General features: G+C 48.8%; 1 protein-coding gene across 1 annotated transcript; it reads left to right on the top strand.

Annotated features, from left to right (window-relative positions):
• The first annotated feature begins 1,085 nt into the window (after positions 1-1,085).
• ADRB1 (adrenoceptor beta 1) lies at positions 1,086-15,075 on the top strand. Its single transcript, XM_027740013.2, has 3 exons — positions 1,086-2,401; positions 11,937-11,991; positions 13,597-15,075. Exons 1-3 carry the CDS (start codon positions 1,124-1,126, stop codon positions 13,656-13,658), a joined length of 1,395 nt encoding a protein of 464 aa, XP_027595814.1. The 5' UTR covers positions 1,086-1,123; the 3' UTR covers positions 13,659-15,075.
• The last annotated feature ends 12,073 nt before the right edge of the window (positions 15,076-27,148 follow it).

Raw genomic sequence — 27,148 nt, 5'->3', positions numbered from 1 at the left:
TTTTTTAAAGTCCAGAGAGAACTGTTCAGTGAGGTGGAGGAAAGTCAGAAAGGGGAGCTGGGACTCCCACCTTGCAGTACCTTCATCTGGCAGGGCTGGATGAGATGGGGAAAAGAGGATTCGCGGTGGGGAAATGCAGGGGACAAGCCATAGCTCTCTGCACAGAGCTGGTAGCATTATCCCTTAAGCCAGAAGGTTTTCCATGGGGCTCTGGGGTTGCCCAGGCTGGGGAAGGAGGCACTGGTGACAGGGGGCTTGCGAGAGAGTGTGGGGCTTGTCCCTGGTGGGAGACATCCCATGGGAGGGGATGTCAATTACTTTTCAGTGGAGAATGATGATGATAGTGCCGGGATCTGGCATTTTGCTTTTTACAGGGGTAAAGAGGTGGAGCTTCTGCTCCAGCTTCTGCTCCAGTTCTGCTCCCGCTCACATCCCCTGCCTGCCTCGCGGCTGCCGTACGACAGCGTGGGTTTCCCAGGGAAGAGGGGGGAGAAGGTCTGTGCCCAGCAGCCGCGGGGCAGGCACAGAATCACAGAATCTACCAGGCTGGAAAAGACCTCTGAGATCATCGAGTCCAACCTTTGACCCAACACCACCTTGTCTACTAGACCATGGCACTAAGTGCCACATCCAGTCTCTTCTCAAACACCTCCAGGGCCCGTTCCAATGCCCGATCACTCTTTCTGCGAAGAACTTCTTCCTAATGTCCAGTTTAAACCTCCCCTGGCGCAGCTTAAGACCGTGCCCTCTTGTCCTACTGCTGGTTGCCCGGGAGAAGAGACCGATACCCACCTCGCTACAACCTCCTTTCAGGAGCGTAGCCAGAGCAAAGACGGGGGTCCAGGAGGGATACGGACGAGGATACCGACAGGATGCCGTCAGGGATACGGGCAGGGATACGGGCAGGCATACGGGCAGGCATACCGCCGGTGCGTGGGCGGGGCGGTCCGTCTCCACCCCCTGGGTGCCGATTGGTGCGGGGCTGGTGCCGGGGCGGTGCGGGGCGGTCGGTCCGGCGGCGCGGAGCGGGGCCATGCGGCAGCCCCGGGGCGGCGGCGGCGGCGGCGCCGCCTTCCTGCCCGCGGCGCGGTGCGGAGCGGCGGCCGGAGCGCCCCGCACAGCCATGGGCGATGGGTGGCTGCCGCCGGACTGCGGCCCCCAGAACCGCTCCGTGGCCGGGGTGACGGCGGTGCCGCCCGGGAGCAGGCAGCTGCCCGCCGCCGAGCTGCTGTCGCAGCAGTGGGCTGTGGGCATGAGCCTGCTGATGGCCCTGGTGGTGCTGCTCATCGTGGCCGGGAACGTGCTGGTGATCGCGGCCATCGGGAGGACTCAGCGGCTTCAGACGCTCACCAACCTGTTCATCACTTCGCTGGCCTGCGCCGACCTGGTGATGGGGCTGCTGGTGGTGCCCTTCGGGGCCACGCTGGTGGTGCGGGGCACCTGGCTCTGGGGGTCCTTCCTCTGCGAGTGCTGGACCTCCCTGGACGTGCTGTGTGTGACGGCCAGCATCGAGACCTTGTGCGTCATCGCCATCGACCGCTACCTAGCCATCACCTCACCTTTCCGCTACCAGAGCCTCATGACCAAGGGTCGGGCCAAGGGCATCATCTGCACCGTCTGGGCCATCTCTGCCTTGGTCTCCTTCTTGCCCATCATGATGCACTGGTGGCGGGACGAGGACCCCCAGGCGCTGGAGTGCTACCAGGACCCGGGCTGCTGCGACTTCGTCACCAACAGGGCTTACGCCATCGCCTCGTCCATCATTTCTTTCTACATCCCCCTTCTCATCATGATCTTTGTGTACCTCCGGGTGTACAGAGAGGCCAAGGAGCAGATGAGGAAGATCGATAGGTGCGAGGGCCGGTTCTACGGCAGCCAGGAGCAGCCGCAGACGCCCCTGCCCGCTCACCCTCACCACCAGCCCATCCTCGGCAACGGCCGAGCCAGCAAGCGAAAGAGCTCCCGCATCATGGCCATGAAGGAACAGAAAGCCCTCAAGACTTTGGGCATCATCATGGGGGTGTTCACCCTCTGCTGGCTCCCGTTTTTCCTGGTGAACATCGTCAACGTCTTCAACAGGGACCTGGTGCCGGACTGGCTCTTCGTTTTCTTCAACTGGCTGGGCTACGCCAACTCCGCGTTCAACCCCATCATCTACTGCCGCAGCCCCGACTTTCGTAAGGCCTTCAAGAGGCTGCTCTGCTGCCGCCGGAAAGCCGACCGGTGGCTGCACGGCGGCGGCGGGGAGCTGGCCCGGCTGCCCGGGGGCTTGATCAGCACCGTGGGCTCCCCCGAGCGCAGCCTGGCAGGGACCTGGTCCGACTACAACGGGGGCACACGGGGCGGCAGCGAGTCCAGCCTGGAGGAGAGACATAGCAAAACCTCCGATTCGGAGTCCAAGGTATAGGGGGGCCGTGGGGGGCCGCGTCAGACCCGGGACAGGGGGGGAATGGCAGGTAGGGAAACACGCAGGAGTAATCCCCGGCAGATGCCTGATGGTAATGCTATTGCCAAGCAAAACGATCCCTTGCCTTCGCAGGGAGAGTGCGGGTGTTTACTAAGGAATAAAAGCAGGTGAAGTGGTGTACGACATACCTCATCCGAAACTACAGCAAACAGGAAACCCACTGACCGGAGAACAAAGGAAATAAACAGCCCGTCCCAGGGACAGCCGCCTTGTCTTTAGGAAACGCGCTGTCGACGGGGGCTGCGGCAGCAGCGCCTGCACTCGGGTGCCTGTCCCGGGACCGTGATGGAGGCTGAACCCGAGCCTTTGACGGCTGAATTCGGCTGCATTTGGGGTCCCGGCCACCCCCGCCTCGCCCCGGGGTTCATCCCCTCACCCAGAGCACTGGAGTTTTGGGAGGCGCAGGGTCGGTGCTGCAGGTGCTCCGGACACAGAGTACGGCTGGCGAGACGGAGATCTGCTGCCAAGATGAGTTTTAAGCTCAGAGTAGCCGTGCTCTCCCCTTCCGCAGAGTAGCGACAGGGAAAAATAATGAGTAATGAGGAGCACTGGTATATTTTGAAAGGGGGTAAAACAACCCAACCCACACTCTTGTGCTTGTTCCCTCTGCATCAGCAAGCAGTGAGTTACTGCGCTTATCTCCTTCGGCCAGACAATAGCAGTCAGGCTGAGAAACTTCTACCTCAAACTGTGCATATTGTACAGGGGAATGAACGGACCATGTTTATATTAAACAGCATATTTACATACCGCTAATAGGATTTTATGAAAAAAGGGGCGGGGGGGGGGGGGGCGAGGAGCCTTCTGCAGCTTGTTCATTGTAATAACAGATGAACGGGGGAGGGGGGGAGAATCCCGGCAACAAAAATTTACTGCACATTTTTTTAAAAATGTCGGCAAAGCCTCTTCTTGCACAGTGTTAAGAGTTGTAAAGTTATTTGAAGATGTTACTTGCACACACACACGCAAATTGAAAAGGAAACGGAGGTTTGAGTAACACTGACCCTGAACCTGATTTCTGGTTTTGTCTGATCTGTTATAGTTTTATTGAGAGAGTGACTTTTTTAATATTATTTTTTGAAGGTACTGTAAATATATCATATTATAAATTAAAATATCTTAAGAGACTTTATTATTTTTATTTCCAAATGCCCACGTGAATCTGCTGTTGTTTTAGCACATGTGTGTCATTTCCATTTTCCTCTCTGTGTGTGTTTTATAACATATTTATACTCTGGTGCAATTTACTACTGTGTAAGTAATTGGTCTATGTGCAATAAATACCATTGCAGCACAAGCAAGTGTGTCTCTATAGGTTTTGAAACAATACCTACTTATAATGGGAAGAACAGCATTTGTTTTTCTCCAAAGATGGCTCAGATTACCAATACAACTCTATCTAATGGCTTTTCCTGACACAGTGTTGTAAAAAACCTGTTTGAAATGCAGTAAGGTTGTGTTCCTGTTGCACTGAGGTCCAGTGACTTCCCTTAAAATTAGTGGCTAAAAGACAAGGTGTTTCCACTCTGATAATGAATACACTCATTTTCTCGAACTATTCCTTTCTGGAATATATTCTTTGTTGGGTTTTTTTGGGGGTTTCTTTTTTGTTGTTGTTGTTGTTGTTTGGTTTTTTTGGGGTTTTTTGTTAGGAGTATGAGGCCAGGAGTCAAGAGACCAGAATAGTTAAGATTACAGAGGATGTTTAATTTGAAAGCTAGAAATGGTCTTGAGTAGAAAGAAATCTCCATATGCATTACATGCCACCCCACAAGTAGGTCCACCTCGTGCCTGATCCTGCCCAAGTGATGTGGGTGATGTGTGTCCAGTGGGATGGGTCCTGGTGCTGAGTGAGGAAGTTGGGTGAGACCCCTGCCCAATGAGTACCAGGGCGGGCTCATACCCTGTAAGGGGAGATGGCAGCCAGGGAGCTGGTCAGAGGAGTCCAGGCTTTGGTTCCTTCCTATTGTAATAAAGGAGCTGCCCTTTGAGGGAATGGAAGAAGCATAACTGGAGCAGGATTGGACTCTGGGACAAACTTAAACACTGAAGAAACCTCTTCTGTGTCACTGAGTGAAATTAAAGTACCTGGTTGGTAGATGATAAAGCTAAAGGTCATATGCAGCGCACTGCCGACAGTCACATACTCCTTGGGGGCCAGATCATGATAACTGAATGATCCAAGTTAGGAGGTACAGTGAACAGAAGTGCTGCAGATTTGTGTCGCTAGTTCAAAAGAGTGTCTTCCTTTATTGCTTTATGAAAATACGCTGTATCCTTGTGGTTTCATAAAGTTTTTCATTACTGAAATGAATACATGACAGATAGAGCAACAAAAAACCTAGTGCAGAATAAAAGTGAAGCCACTTTTAGCTTTATAAAACTCAGAAGCATAGTTTAATTAAAAATCAGCTCCCAGGAAGAGCACTTCCCAAAGCGAGTTCTTTAGGGTGGTGGCTAATGGTTTGTTTTGGAAACCATTTGTTCATTCTTTTTGTTTTCAAAGTTAAGGAATTTGTCCTTTGCGATTTCTAATGTTGTATTTCCATGGGGAAAAAAAAGTTATGCTTTTTATGAAAAGACAAAATAAAGGGACCAGAAAAGTAAATAATACTTTTCCATTGATGTTACTGGGGTTTGATGTGAGTTGCAGTTAATGGTGTCTCCCTTGACAATAGTGAAATGGGGTTCTTGAAATGCTGGGTTGACATCAGATCAGGAGCTAAGGGAAGTGGGCTTTGCCACCAGATGTTTTGGGGTTTTTTTAAAATCTGTTTTTATCTGTGATTACAGCAAATACAACAGGATCAGAAGGGCGCACCGGATGGCGATGTCTCATGCCAGTGATTGCAGGGAGATGTTGGCTGTGCATGTTGGGGTTGGGACAGGATGGGGAGGCAGCACTGCCCTCCCTGTGTGCCTTGGGGATCGCAGCAAGCCAGGGCAGGACCAGGTCTCTTCCTGCTGGGTAGAGCAGGACAGGATCCGGCCCCAGTGCCCAGCGGGGAGCTGCAGTGGCTGCCAAGCCCTAATCCTTAGCAGGGTGGCAGATCCTGGGGAAGCGCAGTGCCTACTGCATGGAGCAGGGCAATCTAATGGACTTGGCTCTTCATCTCATAAATCAGTTCACATATTTAATTTTAACCGCCCAAACGCTTATGTTCTTGGACTTCAAAAAGTGGTGAAAATTTTGCCTCAAAAGGGTCTGACTTAGGTGAGAAATTTATGGCCATAACTTGCTCGGCTTCTCCAGCCAAATAGCTGTGTTGGGTGATGCTTCCCCTGGACAAGTGAAATGGCATTGAGGTAGGATGAATTTAGTCCATTGGCCTCAGAAGGGCCAGCTTTGTCAGCAAGGCGGTCAGGATTTGTCTGCTGTTGAATTTCTGCCAGCTGAGGACCTGCTGGAAGAGTCTGGAGGCTGACACATTGAGTGTCTTCATGGACAGCTAAGGTAATCCACCTGGCAGCCCAGATGGTGGATGCCAGTCCATCTTGCACGGCGTGAGACAAGCAGTGGCACAGTAACGGTGCGGACAGAGCAGGACATATGGCACACACGTGTGCGAGGAACTGGAGGCTGCTGGCGAGCAGTTTGCTGTGGATCATGCTCAGAACAGGCTGTTCTCTGCAGAGAAGAAGGATACTCTGAAAAGTGTTGTGGGGCAGCTGAAATACTCTGGAGGCAATGAGTCAAATGCTCACGATGAATATTTTTTTCTGACAAAAACCAGACATGGATTAGCACTTGGAGCTGCAAGTCAGAAAGTATAGGTGGTAGGCATGTGGCTGCACACGTACATGGGCAGGAAAGTAACAGCAAAGAGCCACAGGCCTGCAGGGAAGGGAGACACAGGTAAACCAGAAATCCACTCAGAGAAAATGTCCTGCGGCTGCCAGGACCAAAATTATTTGGCAAGGATGCCTGAGACTTCCATATGGAAGATGACTGATTCTCAAAGGCGCCGGCCTCACTCTAAGCAGTGTTTGCTCAGCACTTCTGAAAAGAAGGCTGCTTCACTCCACATGTTTAAATGGGAATATGTTGGATTGAAAGCCTGGATTCAGTTTTCCGTGTGCTCAGGAAAGTTGAGGCTGTTTCAGACGTGCAGCAGGCTATTGAAGGCCCTGCAGAAGGACTCCCCACTTGTGAGAGCTGCACAGAAACCCTCCTGCAAATTTGCTGCACTTGAAGACTGCAACCCTCAGCATCCACTGGCTGTAGCTCCAATCAGCATGAAACTATGTGCAAAAAAAGTGGCTTATGATCTGAACCATGCCTGTAGCAGATGCAGCATTTGATAGCATCAGCTGGGTGTTTGTGATGCAGGCCACACTGGTTCTTCTCCAAACACTGCTTTCCCTCTTTGCTGACGTGTTTTCAACTATAAGGACAACTTCTTTATCAGGTTTATTTTTTTTTTCTCTAAACCCTATCTGAGGTTGTGGTTTTATTAATAACTTTTAAATGGCTATTTTGCCAACCTTTCTTGTGCCGCACGCTTTCCTAATTTATTGTAATTTCCCGTCTGGTGGAGTGCATTTACTTCCTTTATGTAATATATCAGCTGCAGGGCTGGAAATTGGGAAGCTACGAACTGAAAGAGCAGACTTTCGTGAGGCCAAATGCGGTCAGGCATCATTGCCACCGGGAGCAGAATTTGACCTGATAATCTAATCTCATCCAGGGACTATCTCCAGAAAAGTATTGTTACCAACAGTAAATGACCTCTGCTAATGAAGCTGGAGCAATTAGTCCTGTTTAAAGCTGTCGAGAAAATGTTAACTGCTAAACAACAGTTAATATTGGATAGCTCAAATAATGAGTGTTTTGTTTGCTGGTGTGTGTTAGGTGATGTGTTGGGAAATAATTATCCTTTGACTAGCAGCCAGCTTTGTACTAATCAGAAAGGAGAAGTCATGTTCTGTTTGAAGGATTATACCTAAAAATAGTTCTGTTACCACCACATCAACGAACCAAATGAAGTAAATTCATGGAGTTGTACACACCTTCTTAACGTTTCACTTTTCATCCTAAAAACTCATTGTTTAACTGGAACTTTCTGTTTGATCGTGTCAAAAGCACTGATGTGATCTCCTGCAATAGCAGTAAGCACACTCCCCCTGAAGGAGCATTACCCTATGCACCACTGACTCGCTTTCAAAGCCTGCCAAATTCCCAAACGTCCCAGGAGGAAGTAAAGATTCTTTCTCTTTATATAAACAATCACGTATAATGTAAGATCAACAATATTTGTGATCATCATCTCGCAGAAGAAATCAATATGCTTTTTCTTTGAGATGTTTGTGTGCCTGACTATCCATGAGGAGCAGACCCATGGTAACAGCAGGTGATTTATCCCTGCAAATCAGTAGCTTCAGGCTGTCAAACTCTGCTGGAAAAAAGTGAGCAAGATGGGAAAAGGATAAAAAAGGTGATGCTGGTAAGCAAACCCAGGATTGTCATTGCAAAAAGAAAAACTGGGACATCTTTGTCCATGCTATAGGTGTTGCCTTTTATTGGATAGGGAAACACCAGGCAGAGGCATTGTGGAAACGCAGGTTAAGAAGTGTGAGAGGTAAGACACCCTCCATGCAGGACCATGCCACCAAGGGACTGGCAGCTGAAACATGCCCGAAAAACATTCCTCAAAGTTTTTCTTACTCTTTTTGGGTAACAGCAGCAGACTAAAGCACACCTGAGCAACTTCTAAGCCATGTAAAGTCACACAGCTCCCTGGCCAACCACGGCTCCCAGGACACAAACAACCCCCTCAGCATCTCCCCCTTCCCTCCGAGTAGCATCCTCTCGGGTGGTTCCAAGCAGGAGGTGCCCCATGGCCTCCAGGGGTGGCAGTGCTGCGGGGGGGACGTGTGGGTGCTGGAGGGTGTGCCCACTGTGCCGGGCATGCTGGTGCAAGCTGCTGCTGACTGTGCCACTGCCCTGAGTCATCGCTCTGTCCTGCAAACACCAGCGACAGAATCGGGCCCATCGTGCTGGAAATGGAAGAGTGTTCAGGTTTGTTGTGTGAACTGCTGATCAGCTTCCTGGTTCACCAAAACTGGCAGCTTGGCAGGCACATTTGCTTCACAAACTGTCTTTTTTTAATTCCCTGCCCCATTCAGCTTCCAGGTTTTTTCACGGCAATGTTTGCATGCTCAGCCTTAGCACCCAACAGCACAAGTTTTTTGGTCGTACCCTGGCAGCAGTCTGCATCCAGACATGAATAGTACCATGCTGATCAGTGTCTGGGTTTGGGCATACCCATTCCTTCCAGGATTGATGCTCAAATTTATTAATACCAGCTGCAACAGAGTGCAAAATTCCCAGACAAATAGAAAATCAGTCTTGACCTCCAGGTTCACAACCTAAAGGAGAAAACAGAAGCTTACCCAGACTTTTGCCATTGCCATGATTAGCAGAGCATCTCAGATGTAATGGTGTGCCTTTCCCTTCTGATCCTGTGTAATGCACTGAATCCTGTTGTCCTTAATGAGATTAGATGAGGATTTTCTACTAGGTCAGTGCTTTAGCCATTAGCCACTGTTGTGTGTCTCTAAGCAGTGATGTACCTTTGCAAGCCTGGCCCCATGTCTCTCTCAAAGCCATGATATTTAGCTTCTTCCTACCAAAATCATTTTGATAATTGGTCTTAAGCTCATTGGCACAATGCTTTGAAAGGCAGATCTAAGTGTATGCACCAAAGAGGCAAACAGAGACACTAAAGAGCTCAAAATCTCAGAAGCTGCTGGGTTACAGCTACCAACAAGTCATTTTGCAGGGCCAGACGAGTGCTGCAGCCCCCTCAAAGGCTGTCAGCTGCCCTCCCTCAGAGGGGGACTGCAGAGTTCCCTGCCACCATAGGAACAATTGCAGGGACAACACAATAGCTCATGACAAAAGATTTGCCAGGTGGTAAAATTTAAACAGTGTTTTGTGTCCAAAATTTAAAGACCTCTTGTTAAGAAGTAGTAGTTGAGACAAGCCCCTGGCAGGATTTCCTAGTGGGGAAGGGAGAACACTGTTCAGAGTTAAAGTTTCCGTGTGCAGATGAAGAACCCTGTGCTGACTGGTCCAGTAGGGGTTACAGATGCCACTGCACATCCTGTGCAAGCCGTGCTGATGGACAAGTGCCACCCCAGGGACAGCTCACGGTGCCCCCAGTCACCTCCCTCTGCTCCCATTCGGGTGTATAATGTGTACCCCTCTCACCCACCCAAGTGTCAGAGGGGACCCCAGAGGTATCCTGAGGCACAAAGGTGAGTGCCAACCCCACCATTGTGCTGTGGAGGGAGGAGTGCTTCCTGTTGGACTGGAGCAGGTGAACTGGGAGTCCCACAGAGCTCCCATTGTTTCACAGTTTGCCTGCTTGAAGACTTGAGCGAGAAGTGTTTTGTTTATCTGTTCTTCCCCTAAATACTCACTTGGGAGCCGTCAAATAAAATCTCCATTAGCTCACTTAGGACACCAGGGCAGTGTGGGATGCTCCCCTGGCAGGAGCTGCCCTCTCTCTGCTAGGGAGGCGGAGGCAAGGGGAAGGCGGGGGGGCGATGGGACCTGTTGCTGACACACCCCCCGACTTAAGCATCGCTGGTACCCTGGCGGGTTCCCATCAGTAGACTAGGACAGCCACGCTATCAGTGCATCCAGACCGGATCTGACACAGGAGCATAAACAGCTTGTGTCAAATACTTGAGCTTTTTGGAGCTTTTACCTAATACAGAGCACAAGGCAGCTGCTCTTGCAGTAATTGCCAGTAACAACAGGTGTTACAGCACTGCTCTAAACCACCTTGAGAGCATCCACAGGAGAGGTTTTGTTCCTGTTTCACTGCCAGGTGGTTACCAGCTATCTGTCAGCAGGGAAGGTGCATGTCTGTGGTTTTCAGCGTCAGCCCATCCAAGCCAGGGCTGGTGCTTGCATCCTCCTCCCCTCAACTCCCCATTGCATGTCCTGCTGCCCACCCTGGCTCTGCTGCCTTTGCAACCATGTGGGCAATGGGCTCCTCTGGCTGAAAACCAGCCCTTTCAGACAAGATTTGTTTCAGCTGACCCACACAGGTTGCACGAACATGGGTAACAAACAAATTCATGAGGGTCATAGGAAACATGCAGAGTGATGGGGCAGAGATCATCTGTTTTGGTAGCAGCCCTGATTTGAATCCATCACTGTGATCACAGATCTCATGTCCAGTGGTGATGCTCCAGAAGGTGAGGCTCAGACCAGCACCCTCTGGCCCATCATTTTGCCTGAACCATGCTTGAGAAAAGGAAGACTTGCCACCCACACCTTCCCTCCCTTCAGAGGCTGATCTGAATATTCAATTCAGAAGCTTAATGACTAAGTCATTAAGCTTCTCATTGCATGTGAAAAACTAAAATAAATTTAGTTTTGTACAAATACACCTGCGATAGAAGAAAAACATTATTTAAGTCTGATTATCCATGAGACCACAGTGAAGAGCATGGGACAAACTCCTCAACTCTTGGCAGAGATCAGAACCAGGGGAGCTGAATGAGCTACTCAGGTACTGGGTGACAACACTGAACTGTCCCCAACTGCAAGAGGGTGATATGGCCCCAAGCCATGAGCAGTGGAAAAAATAATTCCCCAGGAAGAGCAGCTCTGTTTGCCCAGAGTTATATATGGATCCCAACAGTGATGGGCACCACTGAGCTGTTAGGGGCTTGTGAGCAATCCCCATCATGTGTGTCTTCTGGTGGATGATGTTTAACTGCTTTTATTCCTGCACACTTCACTTATGTGGGAGCAAGGAATGTGGTGATAAAAAGGCTGGAATGATTTCAGTGCTGGATAGTTTCCATTAATATATTTCTCATTATATAACACTGCCATCACAGCACAAAATCCAGTAGGATTTTGCCTTTTAGGAAGGTGGAACATTTCTACGTGGCCTTAACTAAGTAAATGGGGTTGTAGAGCAGGCTGGGCTTTGATGGGATACTTTTTAATTGTACCAGATGTGTTTGGGCTGTTGCATGGTATGAATTGCTTTGCCTTTACGTTACAAGTCACTTCATAAATTAAACAGTTGATGTTGTCAAATGCATGCCATTAGCACTCCCAGCAGATAATCCTTCCCGTGGCCTCATCAGAGTCTATCACAGGGCCTGTCTCCAGATAACGACCTGGAAGAAGAACAATGGTGCTCCCAGCTCCCAGGGGCCTCCACTCTTTGGTTCTGCACTTCAGAAGAGAAAAATTATCCTTATCTTCATGGCTCAAGCTCCCTTTGAAATGCAGTTATTTTTTAGTCATACACTCCAAGTATTTTTTGCATGATATCGGTGAGAAACTTGAAACCCCCTTTGAGAAGAGAAAGATTTCCTGCAGCCCTTCTACTAAAGAAAATGGATAGATCAAGTAGTAAAGTTCAATGACTTACTTAGCATTAAATAAGAAAGAGAATAATGAATTGGATTTTGTGTGCCTGTTTTTCCTCTGCAGGGAACAGTCAGGCTAATGGATTTTCATTGCCTTGTGCTTCTGTTCATCAATCTAGGTGAGTTCAAAACACTGCTGCCTTTTTGTGTTCTCCTTTCCCTGCTCACTTGTCACAACTTCAAGTATTTGGAGCTTAACAAACACATTGGTTTTCTGCCATCAACACCATCTTGACCAGTGAGGAAAACACACAGGGTTAACCCCCTGCACCCAACAATGACTACATGGACATCTGTATTTTATGCCCTGTAGCTGCAAGTAAGCAATTCCTTACCTAGGGTGGATACTAGTTTCCTACTATTATGAGTTCAGGCTTTAACATTCTTCAGAAGAGACATTATTTCCCCACTGGGTTCACCAAAAACTGGTTGGATCTCCAAACCCCTCCTTTGTTTACAGGCTTTGCCAAGCACGCTGTAGGGCTTTTATTGGGGAAGGAAGGGAGGCGGCAGAGGAGGAAACTATTACAAAGCTATTTAACATAAACAACTTTCTCCTGTAAATTCCAAACACCACTTGGCAAGGAAGAGGTTAAATTTAGGGGGTGGAATGGGGGGGGATCATTAGGGCAAAGCTATAAATAGCAAATTGGGAAGGTCAGGGAGAGACATGGGGGAAGGCGAAGATGAGCTGACCCTAAATGGGGTGGATTCTCTGGCTTGCTGGAAGCCCTCTGCTGCTGTGCCCTCAGAGTTTGGATCTGGGTCCTCCCTAAGGCATGTCGAAGTTGGGGATTGCTCAGACAGAAATGCTGCAAAACTGACTGGGAGCCATAGTTGTTCAAAGGTGAACCTGAAAGGTCTCTACAGAGCCAGAAATTGCTGCTGCTCCTTCCTGCCCCAAATCTTTCCTGGGTCTGCCAGCGCCTGCCCAGAGCCAGAGAGCTGCTCTCTGCCTACTTGGAGCAGGATTTCCATTTTCCTACCAGCCTTGGTGCCTCGGGCTTTGTGGTCTGTTTTTTGTCTGAATGGGAAATGCATAATGAGAAACTGTTTAAACAACTTATGGTACAAGGAAACTGGAGTACAGTACAGCACTCTAATTTATTTCCAAGGAAATTATGCGCCCTCCAAAAGCACTCCACTCAAGCACTGCAGTTTAAAGTTGGAACATAATTGCTGGCCATCCTGGGTGTGCTGCCTGCAGCCCTCAGCTAGGTCCAAGTGTGGTGCGCAAGGAGGGTAGGAGTCTGCCAAGATCATCGGTGCTGCTATCTGGCTTTGCCACCAGCAGCCATTCATCAGCAGGTTATTGCAGATCTTTGCACACAATGAGATGCTCCATGTGGGTATAACTCTGCCAGTGAAGTGGTGCCAGGCAATGTTATATAAACTCTGTGCCAACGAATATGTTAAGATACACACAAATGTTAGCGAGGGCATTTCCTTCACAGTGTTTTAAACCACCCATAGCAGCTCTGTGGACCAAGATGACAAGGAACAGAGAGTAACCAAGCAAAGGATCATCTCCCCTATGCCCCAGGCTGTAAGTAAGGTTGGCATCTTGGCACAGTTGAATGCCTGAGGTTCAGGGAGGGTCTGCCTGTTAGAGCTGTCCTGGCTGTTGCTTTGCTTGCATGGGTAACTCTGGTCAGCCTGGTGCTGGTGAAGGAAAACCCAGGAACCAGGAAAGCCACAGAGGAATTCTCTTGTTCTATTTTCAGCCCTACACAAAAAAGACTTCAGATCAGATGCATTTCTGAAACTTATCTATGTGAATATTTGACTCCTTATCCAAGCAGAACAAAAGCCTCCAAACCTTCTGCGGTCTATCCATCAAGAGCCTTATCTCCCCATGTCACCGTTCAGCTCCTGGCTGCTGCTGCTTGGAGCCTCCCGCAAGCTCAGCTCTGACCACCAGCTTCCCATCTCCCGTCTCCAGGCAGCTCTGCAGCATTATCCACAGTCACCTCCTTGGCTCCCTGCCACTTCAGTGATGACCTCTGCACTGCCTGCAGGCCTGGGCTGCTGCATGCTCCACAGCCAGCCAGCTTCGTGATGGGCTGCGTTGGTGCTGCTGTATCACAGCCCATCATCTCCATCCCCCACACACATATGTAGCCTGGGCTATGGCCATAGCCATCACCAGAGCAGAGCGCACTGACTCAGCTTGGCCCTAACAATGGAGAATGTTTGTCTTTTTTAATGGGATATTAATGAAGCTTGGATAAAGTCCTCCATCTGAGGTTCAAAGACTGAAATATCCAAGGAGAATATTTCTGATCCCCTTCCACCTGGCAGCTGCTGGTCCCCTCTGGCAGGGGCATCCTCACTGCTGCCGTCAGGCTGCCAGAGATCTCAGTTAGCACCCCTAAAAACCCAGGTAGGCTCTAACCTGGTAAATGAGCATGGTCCCTGAGCTGCTGGGAAGCACCAGGAGCATAGCAAGCAGACGGACGGGCACCAGCATCATCAGCCCTGTGGAGGTTCCTGGCCAGGTAAAATAGCTGCGTGGTGAGACTTAATGCCCAGTTTATACCATGTGTTACTCAGCCTTGTTGCAGAAGTCTCTGCAGTGCATTGTACTTGGTATCAGGGCCACAAGACATTCCTTGCTTTGAAGCTGAGCTGGCACAAGAAGTTTTCTGCAGTCCTGCTGTCCTGTCAAAGCTGTGGCCAAAAACAACAGGGAGAAGACTTTGGAAAGAGTCACCCATCCACAGTGTGGGGCCTGGCTGGCTCAGGGCTTGAGAACAGCTTTCATGAAGGTCAGAGGTTGAGATCATGTGCACCACGGTGGGGTTCAGAGATCTCTGCTGCTTGGTACCACTTGGTCTCAGCCCAGATCTAGACAAGCTTCGGAATCGGGGTGGCCTTTTCCAATGGGCCCATTTTCCTATGGTCCTTTTCACAGGAGACTCTGATGAGTGGGCTGTTACTGCTATCCTCCCTGTGGTTTTAATTTTTTTCTCTGTTTTATAGTCAGAGGGGTAAAGCTAATTCCCATCTCATATATAACAATGAATTTGACTCAATAACAAGAAGATCAATGTACTTTTTATACTGTGGTGTATGATAAGCTATTTATAAATAGCATATCACTTCTGGATCATCGTCAGAGTTTAAAATAAACTTGTAATTTAACCATAATTTTCCAGTGTTGACAGATATGATAAATACATTTTTGTTCCAATAAAACCTAATTTCAGCAATGTTTTGCAAAAATCATTAGAAGCTAAGGATTATTTCCCTGATTTTTTTTGCTTTGTTTGTCTCCATGTTCCAGTGTTTACTTTAATGTTACATTCCATTATAGAAAAAAATCTGTGCAGTAATTTGTTTTCCAAGGCCCCTGCTTAAGGGATGGAAGGATGTTCTTGAAAAAACTGATGGAGAGAGGCATCAGCTCATGTCACAAAGGCCTTGGTGCAGTTGCAGCACCTCTCTGGACTATTGAGGTACACTCCAAGATTTTTCTGCAATCAAGCATTTTCATTCTTCAGTAAAACAGCTCTTAAATCAGTTAGCATTGTATTGTAGATGTAAATGCAGCACAACAGAGCCCTTCCATGTTGTGAGGTGAGTGGGTCCGATCCTGCTCTTGACCACAAAAGCACAGGGAATGTTGAGCAGGAAAACCAGCTTGTTTTAAAGTACTTTAAAGCTGCTGTCTGCCTTCTGAGCACTGCAGTTTACAGCCCATACTTCTCACACCACCTCCCCGTTAGACAGTCAAACAGGAGATGATGCTATTTGGAGAGCAAGCCTGTATGCTGCAGGCATGAAAGCACTGATACTTGTATCCACATGGACTGGCCTTTGTCTGTCAGGATCTTCCAGAAAATACCCAGGAAAGGGGCATGCAGAAGGGGAGAGAGGTCTTCTGGTGGGCTGCCATGTCCCTCAGGCTGCTTTCATGGTGATACCTAGAGGACATCATTGATGCAGCCAACTATGATAATCCTTTCAGTGGGAACAGGTGCTGGAGGATAATCCTGCTGTTTTCCTTGGTTATGGTTCTCTTCAGTCACTAAGACTGAGCAAACAGGATTATCATAGCAGCAGTTCAGGATGTGAAGTTGCTGGTGCTGTGTGCCCGTGGCTCTGTGGACATTTGTTTCCAAGGCAGTCACTGGCTTCGCTCAGCAGCCTGTCCTGGTGAGGGCAGTGGGTGAGCAGGTGAGCCAAGGGGCTTTGCTGGCCACTCCTGAGGTCCTTGCTCAGATCTGCACCATGCCCCTTGGGGATGAGGGCTGAATCCCAGATGCAAAGTCCATGCTCCCTACAGCTCTCCCAAGAAGATGCATTCCCCAGCTCCCCAGATGAGGGTAGGATGGAGACTGCCCAGCCACGCATTGTCCCGAAACATGAGCTGGGCACAGCCACTGGCAGAGGAGCTGGGGGATGACAAGAGGTGGCAGATCTGTCTGGGCTGCCAGATCTTCTTTGCCTGGGAAGGTCTGAGGCACTGCAAACACCCTTGGGATTCATGGTGAACCAGCCCATCCTGACCCTGTGAAAGTTCAGAGCAAGTCCCTGTGTAAGCGCAGGCTCGTGCCTCCAGGAGGCTTTAATGCACTGTAAGGTTTTGGTTTAAATCCGTGAAGTGCTGCACTCATCCATTCCCACTCAGCCCACTTCCACTGCTCTTAGAGCCCAGCCTGCACCCCGGTGACTCTCCTTGCTGTGCAAACCCAGCGCCTCTCTGCTCCTGATTTACTGCCTTTTGCTTTGCTGATAACAACCCCTGACCCCCCCTGCTGATTCCCTTCTCCACCAGCAAAGGAGGGCATGTGAGGTTCTTGGCATCAGCCTTTACACAGTCTTGTGCACAAGACGCCTGCTCCCCGTTACTGGCTTGCTTTGGGCATTCCTTGATACCTAATTGCAGTAACAGAAAAGCAATTGATCTTGGCTTCGTGGTTTTGTGGCAATCTCGGCCCAAAATAACAAACTACGAAATAAACATATGTGTACAGCATATATAGCAAACTGCAGGAATAGGAACTAGGGACATGCAGCTCGGGGAGAGCTGTTAAAGCTCCAGCTTGTAGCTGTGCTGATAAGGCAATTTCCAAGAAATTGCCCAGCCCTTGAATTCTAGAAGCTCTCTTCCCAGGTCAACAACCTTTTGTGGACTGAATCCTGGTGTCACTCTGTGAGCAAACACGGGCCAGACAGGACCTTCTGCAAATGGTACAAAAAAGAGGAGAATCTGTTTTGCTAGAGAAGGGGTCCAAAAACTTTCTGGCATAGGTAACAAAAAAAACACAATGAAAAGCACATTTGGTAATTCTGGTAGCTTGGGAAAGCACAAGAAAATGTGTTTCAACTTTATTCTTCTTTGGGCAAGTCTCCTCCTTGCCTGAGAGGGGATAAAGGTGGTGTTAGCTGAGCTGCTGCTCTCCCTGTCCCGCTGTTTGGGCTCCCTCCAAAGTCTCCCCTATTCCTAGGGAGCGCTCCATAAGCCCCAGGAGCAGGGCTCTGCATCGGGGCTGCTCCAGCACCAGCTCCCCCACAGCTCCACTCCCTGCTTTTGACCAGCCTTAACTTCAGACATGAACAAAGGCTCTTTGGAGAGCAGATTTTCCATAACATCCCGCAGCTCCGTTAGCAGAAATGTTGTGCGGCTCCAGTGAGAGCACAGGCAGGGCTGATTAGACCCAGTTGTTTGGCTCCTTCATTTCACAGGGATTTTGTAAAATATCTTATGCAGGTGCAGGAGTTGACACAACAGAGCATGCACCGTGTTAGAGTCTGTCCAGCTTGTGTGTAAACACCACTAGTCCCTTTTTCAAACTCTTAGGAGCTGTTTCATAAACACAAAATACTTTGCTTAATTTCCAAATCACATGAGGTTTCCTCAGCAGGGCCAATGGTGGAGGACACTGCAGAGCAGCCCCAGTCCTGTGGAGTAGTCCCAGGTCACTGCCAGAGCTGGCAGCAGAGGCAGGCAGAGGCTACCACCTGCTGGGCCCTCCTTAGTGACTCCTGCTCTGAATGTCTCCAGAGTGCCATTTAATGATGGCAGGAATGCTGTGTGCTGAGGATCATGACACAAACACCTCTGGCCAGCCCTTTGTCACTAACAGAGCTCTTGACATGCAAGCCATGTAGACAGGGAGGATGCTCAGTCGGTAGCTTTGGGCACTTGACCTGTTTCTTGCTCATTTTGAGTCTTCCAGGGTGTGAGTGTTTCTCTTCCTCACTGGCCTCGCAGAACAGAGGCACCTTTCTGAGCTGAGGCAAATTGCCAGAATTTTGCTGAATTGGGGAACCAGACCAGACATTTCTCCCTTGGAACTTGCTCCTACTAAAAAAAGAAACAGCTCTTCTGACAGTCATTAAGAAGGGGGGATAAAATTCATGCATATTGGGCGGGCACATGCCTGAATTTGTGTGGGATCCCACACTCACATGGGGAGTCTTGAAGGTCTTCATGGGAAACACCCTTGCATGCTTAGGGTTGTTTGGGTCCACAGGGCTGCTGCTTCTGTGAGAGTGGAAGGCCTGGCCTGGGTAATCCAGGAAACCCAGGGTGTTGTTCATCCCACTCAAGGAGCTTGACCAAATAAGTTCCGTAACTCACCCTGACTCTTGCAGCCTTGAGATTAAAGGAAATGCACATGTGTTGGATGGTCAGACTCTGTGGATCTTGCAGGGCTGAACATGCACTTCTGCCAGCTTGTCTGGGAGTCTCATGGTGCTACAGCATGTGCATTTCTGGGGCAGACACTGTTTTTGCACCAAGCACGCTGGATGCTCTCAACTAGTTTCCTGATGTAGCCTTTCTATGATTGAGCTGCTCTACTGAGCTGCCCTGAGTCTCAGCAGGTCATGATAGCTTGCACCTACAGCACATCAGACCTCATCTTCCCAGCTAGCCAGGCTCTGGGAAGGTCACTGGAAGGAGTCCAGTGGCTTCAAATAGGAGTTGACTCATGCCCCATGAGATCAAAACAAAATGTCTCCGCATATGAAAAAATATTATGGAAACTGTATCATTCATGCACAAAAACCACACTTCAGATTTATCATATGAAATACCTAATATTGTAAATGGAAAGAAAAATTGCATAAGGCCTGGAGTGCATTAAAATTGTTGGAATGTGAAAACGTCCCTTCCCATAAACACAGCTGGGGTCTGGTACACAAGTAGGCATCCAAAACTGGGAAGCTCAACCCCTTCCTGCACTTCTTCAAAACACTCACTTTCTGTAGAAGTAATTTCTAGACTCATCCCTTGTCTTGTCAAGAGGGACTCAGAGAAAATGTTTACTATGGTGTGGTCAATATGAGGTGATATGGCAGTGTGACAGGTATTTCAGGATCTCACAAATACAGCAGCAGCACCCAAGAGTGCTGCCCAGGACAGAGGTGGGCACTGAGAACACCCCACGGGCAGGCAGCAGGCTTGCTCATGTCTGGCTCTGTGGTCAAATCCTGCCCCAGTGATGCTGGCCAGGATTTGACCATGGTGCTGAGCAATGCAGAATCCCTGTGATTCCCTCAGCTGCCATCTGCAGCTTGATTGTATTCCAGCAGTAGCTGATTGCCATGGTCCAGGGAGCAGGATTTAGCATATCACCTTGAGGAAATGAGCAGAGGATGGCTCAGCATGCACAGCAAATGCAACTCTGAGGGAAAAAATGAATTAATGTGGGTATTAACCAGCAATTTGTCATACAGCCTCTAGAGTCAGCTTCTGATGCTGTGAGGTGTGCGGTGAAAACCAATGGATACTTCTGCATCTCCCTGGCTTTTCTGAAGTTCTTCAGCACTGGGAGCTGGTGGATATCACCAACCCTGTTTGCTGCTCAGCAACAGAAGAAGCCCTGATGAACGCTCTAGCTGCTGGCTGCAAACCTTTCTCTCTGACCTGGGGCCCTGGGGCAGACTGCAGCTCTGTGCTGTGCTTCCCTCCCTGGGTGGGAACATCAGGAGCTGGCTGTGGGCACTGCAGAGGTGCCATCTGTCCCCTCATAGGCCGGACCTGATGCACTTTCCATTTATCACCCTGCAGTGCCTCAGTACCACCTCCCTGTGACACCTCTGTGGCAGAAGGGTCCCGCCACACACCCTCCAGCAGCTGGCCCTGAATGCAAACAAATTCAAGATTCAAGTGATACAGAGAGCCAAGTGAAATAACCCACCTGCACCATTTGTCCACTATTGCCATCAAATTACCCTTTTTTTCTACCAAAGCACATTCAGTCCAGGATAGCCAGTCACACTGTGCAAGCCCATCACTGATCCCCATGCCTACAGAGGACAAGAGCTGTGAGATGGCTGATGGGATTTTGGGCTCTCGTGCCCTCTTGCCCCAGTGCTATGGGGTGATTGGAGTGTGACTCAGCTAACTGGGCTATACTGGTTCCCTGCTGGAGTGTATTCCCATTGTTGACATCAGGAGACATCCAGCTTCCATGACTAAACTCTTCTAACATTCCAGAAATCCAACAAATAAATGTCTCTTGGAAGTAATCTAGTGTTTTGTTTTGGGAAATGAGCAAACCATCAGCCGGGTCACTTTTGTGTAGGGGGAAAAGCTTCACAAGGACCCACAGGGCACCGGGCAGCAACAGGAGCATCTTGCTTGCCCGCCCTCCCAGCCCGCCTCTCCTCCTTTGATGGGTTTGGAATGAGCTCTGGAGGTCTCACTGCAGAGAGTAATGATGTGTGAAAGCTCACTTTCATTTTTCACTCTACTTTTTTGGAAGGTGGAACATTTTACAGTTGACAGTACCATGCTAAAGCCATATGAGGCAAGTAACTATTTTTAACCAGATAGAGACTATCGGAGAGTCTATTGCTGAATCATTTCAAACAAGGAAGAAATCATGGGGTATAAAGTAGGGGTGGGAGGGATGGGGGTGGAAAGGCTTTTATCATACATTTGTTCCAATAACTGTCCAACTACTTCAGGACTTATGATGACCACTTACTGAAAATGCCTGTGAGATCACTTCACGTAGTGGTTGCATTTTACAAAATGCTTCTGCTTTGAGAGAAAAGCAGTTCCTCAGGTTAGAGAAGCTTGAGAGGCTCCCTGTGCTTGCTGACCCCCTTTGCTGACCCTGCAGCATGCTCTGAACTGTGCCAAATGGGAGAAGACACTTGAGCATCTTGGCACTACCCTTCTCTGAGCCCCCATCACCACATATTATCTGGGTGCAATGTGCTGAATGCTTGTGGGACCACAGCTTGGGGTGAGGGGAGAAAGGGCGGCCTCAGCCCTGGTCTGGATGTCCTTCCATCTGACAGTGAAAAGCTCTGGTTCTCCCTCCCTTGCCCACAGCAGTGCAGAGCTGGCACTTCAAATTTTGCCAGGTGAAATGGGCTTGGTGGATAAACTGAGGAATTTTTGTCACGTTTCCTTTATCTGACGCATCTCAAACTTGCAACAACACCACTTCTCCCTGGCAGCTATGGACTAAGGCAGCCTCTCACACAAGGAAAGGGAAAGCTAGGAAGTACAACTGAGTTACAACCGCCTGACAGGTCATGACCCAAACAGTGTTAGAAGCCTCTCAGCCTGTTTGTGTGATTTAATGCGCAGCCTATTTGTACTCACTCAGAGCACAAGGGTGATAAACACACACATAATGTTTAGCTTTGTGCTGGAGTTTGTTTAACTCCATTGCATGTGCAGCATTTGGCCATGGAGCTGAGGTGAGTCCATGTAGGAATGTGGCACTGCTTGGGCACAGTGTGGTGCCAAACAAGGGCTGGGGGGAACGTGTCTGCATTTGACCCTGCCGACAGCAAGGCTGTGTGGCCTGCAATGCTCTCCCAGTTTGCAACGGGAAATCAAACCTCCTTCCCTGACCTAGTTTGGTACTTGGTCACCCCTCCTCTCAGGGCAGGGCTGTGGGGAGGGGACGGCTCCCTGCTCAATGCCAGCCTGGCCAGCCAGGGCATGCACAGCCCGGTGCCAAGCTGAGCTGGGACTTTGGCTTGAGGAAACACATGGTTGAGCCAATGCCACTGACTGGCATCCAGCACACTCACACTTGCTCACCACTCATGGCTTGTCCCATCCCTGCCCCTGCAATCTTGAGTAATGGGGCCTGACACATGTGTTTTTCCAGAGCACAGTCTCTTCAGATCGAATTAATTCTGTGATTTCCAGGTGCTTCCTCCTCCGCATAAATGATGAAGACTTCCTGAAGCTATTGGCCGAGGTTGCTTGAAGCCAGGACATTAAAATTAATCTTTTGTTCTTGGGTACTCTCTGTAGCCTGATGACCTTGGGTGCTGCCTCTCCTTTCTCGCCTGTAGGTCTCAAAGCTGCCAGCAAAGAGGCATTTTAGGGGCAAGAGGAGGGGAGGGCAGGGTGTGATTTGTCTGTGGGTCTGAGCCTGCTGGGAGGCTCCCACTGAAAGCTCTTTGCAAGAGCCTCCCTCCTCAGTTGCTGCCTGGGTCCACCACAAGTGGCCTGAAATGAGCCTGCAGCTCATCCCACCACCCCAGTCTGAAGGCGAGGCTGGGATCATCCAAGTGTTTCTGAGGACATGATAACTGAAGGTTGTGTTTAAAGGCACCAGATGATCTCTCCTTCCTGATTTGAGGGGGTGCTTGTTGAATAGTATGTTTGTATTTGAGCAACACTGACCGTGTCCTGTAGGTCCTCTGTGCACTAAGAGGAGATGAGTTTTTGATGGGAACATCTTGTATTGTGCATGCATTTCCTCTCTCCCACTTATCAGGGGTTGTATTGTGTTGCTTATATTATAGTCTAAAATACAGATGAAGCTGTGAAGCACATATAATAAATGCTACTCATCAGTAGATACTCTAGAAACACATCCCATTAATAAAGGGTGTTGGGTGAATAAAATGCCTTTTACACCCCAAATGAGACATTTTTGTTCACTGCTTTTTAGCACAATACAGTGTTGGGTCTGAGTTAGGATGTTTTTTATTTTTGTTTGGATCTACATTTGCATTTTCTCATGTCTAGTTCTATAACCTGACTGCATTGGTAGTATATGTAGTGCTGGCATCACAAAAGTTTCATAGCCTATACGAGACATGGAGCAGAAACCTAGAGAACATAACCCACATCTGTCTCCCACCTGCAGTGCAACCCTCAGTACTTATCCTACAGGTAGGACGTCTCCTGACCAGAGATCTCAAAGCCCTTGGTGAAGTGTATTCCTTCTTTTTTTAAAAAAAATGCTAAGCATGTCCTTATCCAGCTTTTTGTTTGAGCAAGAGGCAGTTGTCCTGGTGCTGAGCTGCAGCTTTCTTGCCTTGCTCTGCTCATCAGGTGAGTCTGTCCTGGTGAGGTTTTTAAGTGTGGCAGATTTTAAATGGACTAGTTTAAAATGTACAAACCTGAGCAGTCTTGTGATACTTCGGTATCACCCCTAAGGGACAGGCCTGGTTGATGCTTTCAGCAAGGTCAAGTCCCCCCTCCTATCACTGGTTTTACTTGTGTCTGCACTTGTGCCCTTCCTTGCCTGCCAGCTGTGAGGTCAACACCCCTGTTACACAAGCGAATGTCGTCGGTGTTTTCCTTCTTGATTGTTCTGCGTGTAATTTAGATTCCATGACCAGCATTTAGCTTATGTCATTGCATCATTTTAATGTTGTTTTTCTTGGCTGAAGGTCTGATTTTCTTGGCATTGCAGTTAGGGCATCTCTGCAGACATGTACACTTGCTAGCTGCACACTCTGCTTCCCCTTTTGTGCACCTTGCGCTTGCCTCTGCAAACCCAAACTGCAAAAGGACTGTTTTTGCAATTCTTTCCTTGCCCAGTCACAATTGGCAAACACACTCTGCCCCTTTAATTTTCATACATCAGTACTTATCTTGGATTAAAGCTGTAATTCTACTACACGAAATCTTTGAAGTTTTCTTTATGATAGCAGTGCCTAGAAGATGCCTGCAAAGATCAAGAACAATTTGTTCTGCACAGGCAATGCCCAGTGCTGCTGGTCCCCAAGTGCTTCTGCTCTAACTTTCACATGGGACAACAGAGGGACAGGGACAGGAAAACACGATCATCAAGAAATGATGATGCAACATTACCCAGCATGATAGATGTATGTGCTTGGCACTAGACATTTTCAGATCTTTGTCAGTAGCTGTGCAAAGGGATTTCAAAGGAACTGTGAAGGATATCTCGGTACTTTTGAGAGGTTTCTGTCCCTGCACCATTGCCAGCTCTATGGACAGCTCTACTGTCACATTTTGCTTGTCCTTTCCTGGATGCACACTTTCCCAACAGAATGGGCTTAAGACTGTATTTTTCCCTGGGCTATTTAGCAAAGCCATTCCTTACTCCTGGAAGTTCTTCTTTCGAGGCGTCTCCAGCTTCCCACAACAGTAGTGCAGGGCTCTTGGCAAATTCATTCAAATCCTCATGTTTTTTTATCCCCAGTACTGTTATAACACAATTTGCCCTTTCTTGTAAGAGCTGACAGTCAAATCACACATGTATACTTTGCCAGTAGAGGATTGTGTTTTCTTATATTACAAATTATATTTCTTGCCTGTACTTTTTGTAAAACAAAACCAAAGGAATCACCCCCCCCCAAAAAAAAAACGTTTTCTCCTCTAAACCCATCAGAAATTCTATAAATGTCTTAAGTTAAAATATGCATCTTCCTTTCCTCTCCCCTTGCCCATACATTGCTATTTCTGTGGTCTCTGTCCAGGGACAAGGCTGAGCCCAGGGGATGGTCCCTGCATCACCATGTCCTGCTCCTTGGTGGAAACATGATGTCAGTAATCACGAAGTTCAGTGAGGTCTGGCAGGGTCTGGGGTCCCTGGCTCCCACACAGGCAGCCAACCCACAGGAGCACTGAGAATAAAGAGGAGAAGGGAAAATTCATGGGGTTGGGAGCTGACACACAGCCCAGAACAGGCAACACTTCCCAAAAAAGAACCTCCAAAGTAAATACGATTGTGCAAGCCATTTCTGTGCCACATTTCCAGAGAAAGCCAGACTTTTCTGTTTCTCTTTCATATATAGCCACTCAGAAGTGCATATTTGGATGCCTCAGAGTTGAAGTTAAGATCATGCTGTCAGCTGCACTCCAGGTCTGGGCTTGTAGCACCCTGAGTTCATTCTGTGGAAGAGATGAGAGGCCATGACACTCCAAAAGCAAGTGGGGTTTGCTCTTCTGCCAGGACAGCCTTCTTAAAAAAACATTTATTTTCCCCCCCCATCTCTCAGTCTTTCACCAGCTAGCCAGTTTTTTTCCTCTCCCCTGCACATTGATTTTAAGCCAATTCTGGGAACAGGCAGCTGCCCCAGCCTGAGGACCACAGAGGAGCAGCCAGAGAGGCAGAGCAGTGCTGGGCAGGGGGCAGCACTTGCAGGGGCCACTCACACCACTTCTTGGTGTTTTTGCTCACCCAACTACCCCATTTTCCTGAAACCGTTTTTAATAGTGCTCAGCCCGAGCTTGCCTATGTCTAAAACCCATCAAGGGAACAAAACTGAGCCAGGAATATTTTTTTTTGCAAGCGTGATGTTTTAATGAAATAAAGTCTTCATTCAGGCCTAGCCTCAGTGTGTCACAGACCAGCCCAATCCCTCAATTCAAGTAGGAAAGTCCCACAAGCAAAAGGCTTATCACAGGGTCTGCTCTACCTTCCTGACAGTGCAAGCTGGGTTTTCTGGTTGTCTTCATGGCATCAGCTAACAGGTCTTCTTTGGTCTCTCTCCAAAGAAGACTGGCTCCTTTTCCAGTCCCTCCTTGACTGCTCCAACTGACTTAGTCCCCACTCAGATGTTTGCCCTAGTTGATGACCTGCAGGTTGGTAAGGGGACAGCAGCTCCTTCAAGGTCCCTGTGCTGTTGCATTTATCAGATCTCTGGTGGCCAGTAGATGGAAAAAACAAAATAACTATCTCATGTTAGAAAATATATGAATTTTCCATCTTAATATAGTCTGCAATTGCAAAAAGCATTTGACACTGTTCCACGCAGCATCCTTGTCTTTCATCTGGAGAGACATGGATTTAATGGATGTACCACTTGGAGGATAAGGAATTGATTGAATGGCCACACTGGAAGGGTTGTGCTCAACAGCCAATGCCCTAGTGAAGACCAGTGATGAGTGGCATCCTCCAGGGTTGGTGCCAGGACTGATGCTGTTTAACGCCTTTATCGGTGACATAGGCAGTGGGATCAAGTGCTCCCTCAGCAAGTTTGCTGATGACACCAAGCTGTGTGGAGTGATCAACACACTGGAGTGAAGGGATGACATCCAGAGGGACCTGGACAGACTTCAGAGATGGACCAGTGCCAACCTCATGAAGGCCAAGTACAAGGTCCTGCACCTGTGTCAGGACAATCCCAAGCACAAGTACAGGCTGGGCAGGGAATAGATTGAGAGCAGCCCTGAGGAGAAGGACTTGGGAGTATTGGTTGACAAGATGCTCAACATGAGTTGAAAATGTGTACTGACAGCCCAGAAAGCCAACTGTGTTCTGGGCTGCATCTAAAGAAGTGTGGCCAGAAGGTTTTTATTAGATATTAGGAAGAAATTCTTTGCTGTGAGGGTGGTGAGGCACAGTTTGTCCAGAGAAGCTGTGGACGCTCCATCCCTGGAAGTGTTCAAGGTCAGGCTGGATGGAGCTTCGGGCAACCTGATTTAGTGGAAGGTGTCCTCAAGGCAGGGGCGTTGGAATGAGATGATCTTTAAGGCCCATTCCAATGCAAACGATTCTGTGATTCTGTGACATGAGGGATCAGAAGCCCAGCTGACCTCCCTGCAGCTGTGTCTGAGACAGGCTCACAAGGCACACAGAGGATTGTGGCCAGACAGGAGCTTCTCTTCCGTGCCTCCATCCAGCACGGTGGTGACAGGGAGTCAGTGGAAGAGCCTGCGAGGCTGCTCTGAGTCACCCTTTGGAAGGGCTTTGCTTCCTTGCTCTCTGATCCAAGGCTGCTTTCTTGGCAGAAGCCTCCCCCAGCAGTCAGTGGTAAAGTCACTGCTTTGGTTGGTTGGTTTGGTGTTTTTCCAGTGTTTACTCTGATACACAATTAATGAAACGTAAATTCCTCCATTTATTGGTCTCTAGAGAAGCCCTGCTGGCTTGCATACCCTGGCCTTTGGGGACATTTCTATTGTTTCAGCTACCGCCAAAGACAAGGAAAGCTAAATTCCGCTCTCTTCAGTGTGATTGGAGGCAGCTCACCCACCCCTGTGCATCAGCATGGCTTGCAGTTGCCTAAACAGACACACCACAGTGGCTTTGACATTACAAGGTGACCGCTACCAGCCAAGGTCTGGGCTCTGTCCCCAACCCAAGC

The sequence above is a fragment of the Pipra filicauda genome, unplaced genomic scaffold, assembly GCF_003945595.2.
Source record: "Pipra filicauda isolate LSUMZ 115617 unplaced genomic scaffold, ASM394559v2 scaffold397_size650280_pilon, whole genome shotgun sequence".
In the NCBI taxonomy this organism is placed as follows: Eukaryota; Metazoa; Chordata; class Aves; order Passeriformes; family Pipridae; genus Pipra; species Pipra filicauda.
The sequence above is the reverse complement of the archived record's forward strand: the minus strand, read 5'-3'. Positions and strand labels throughout refer to the sequence as shown.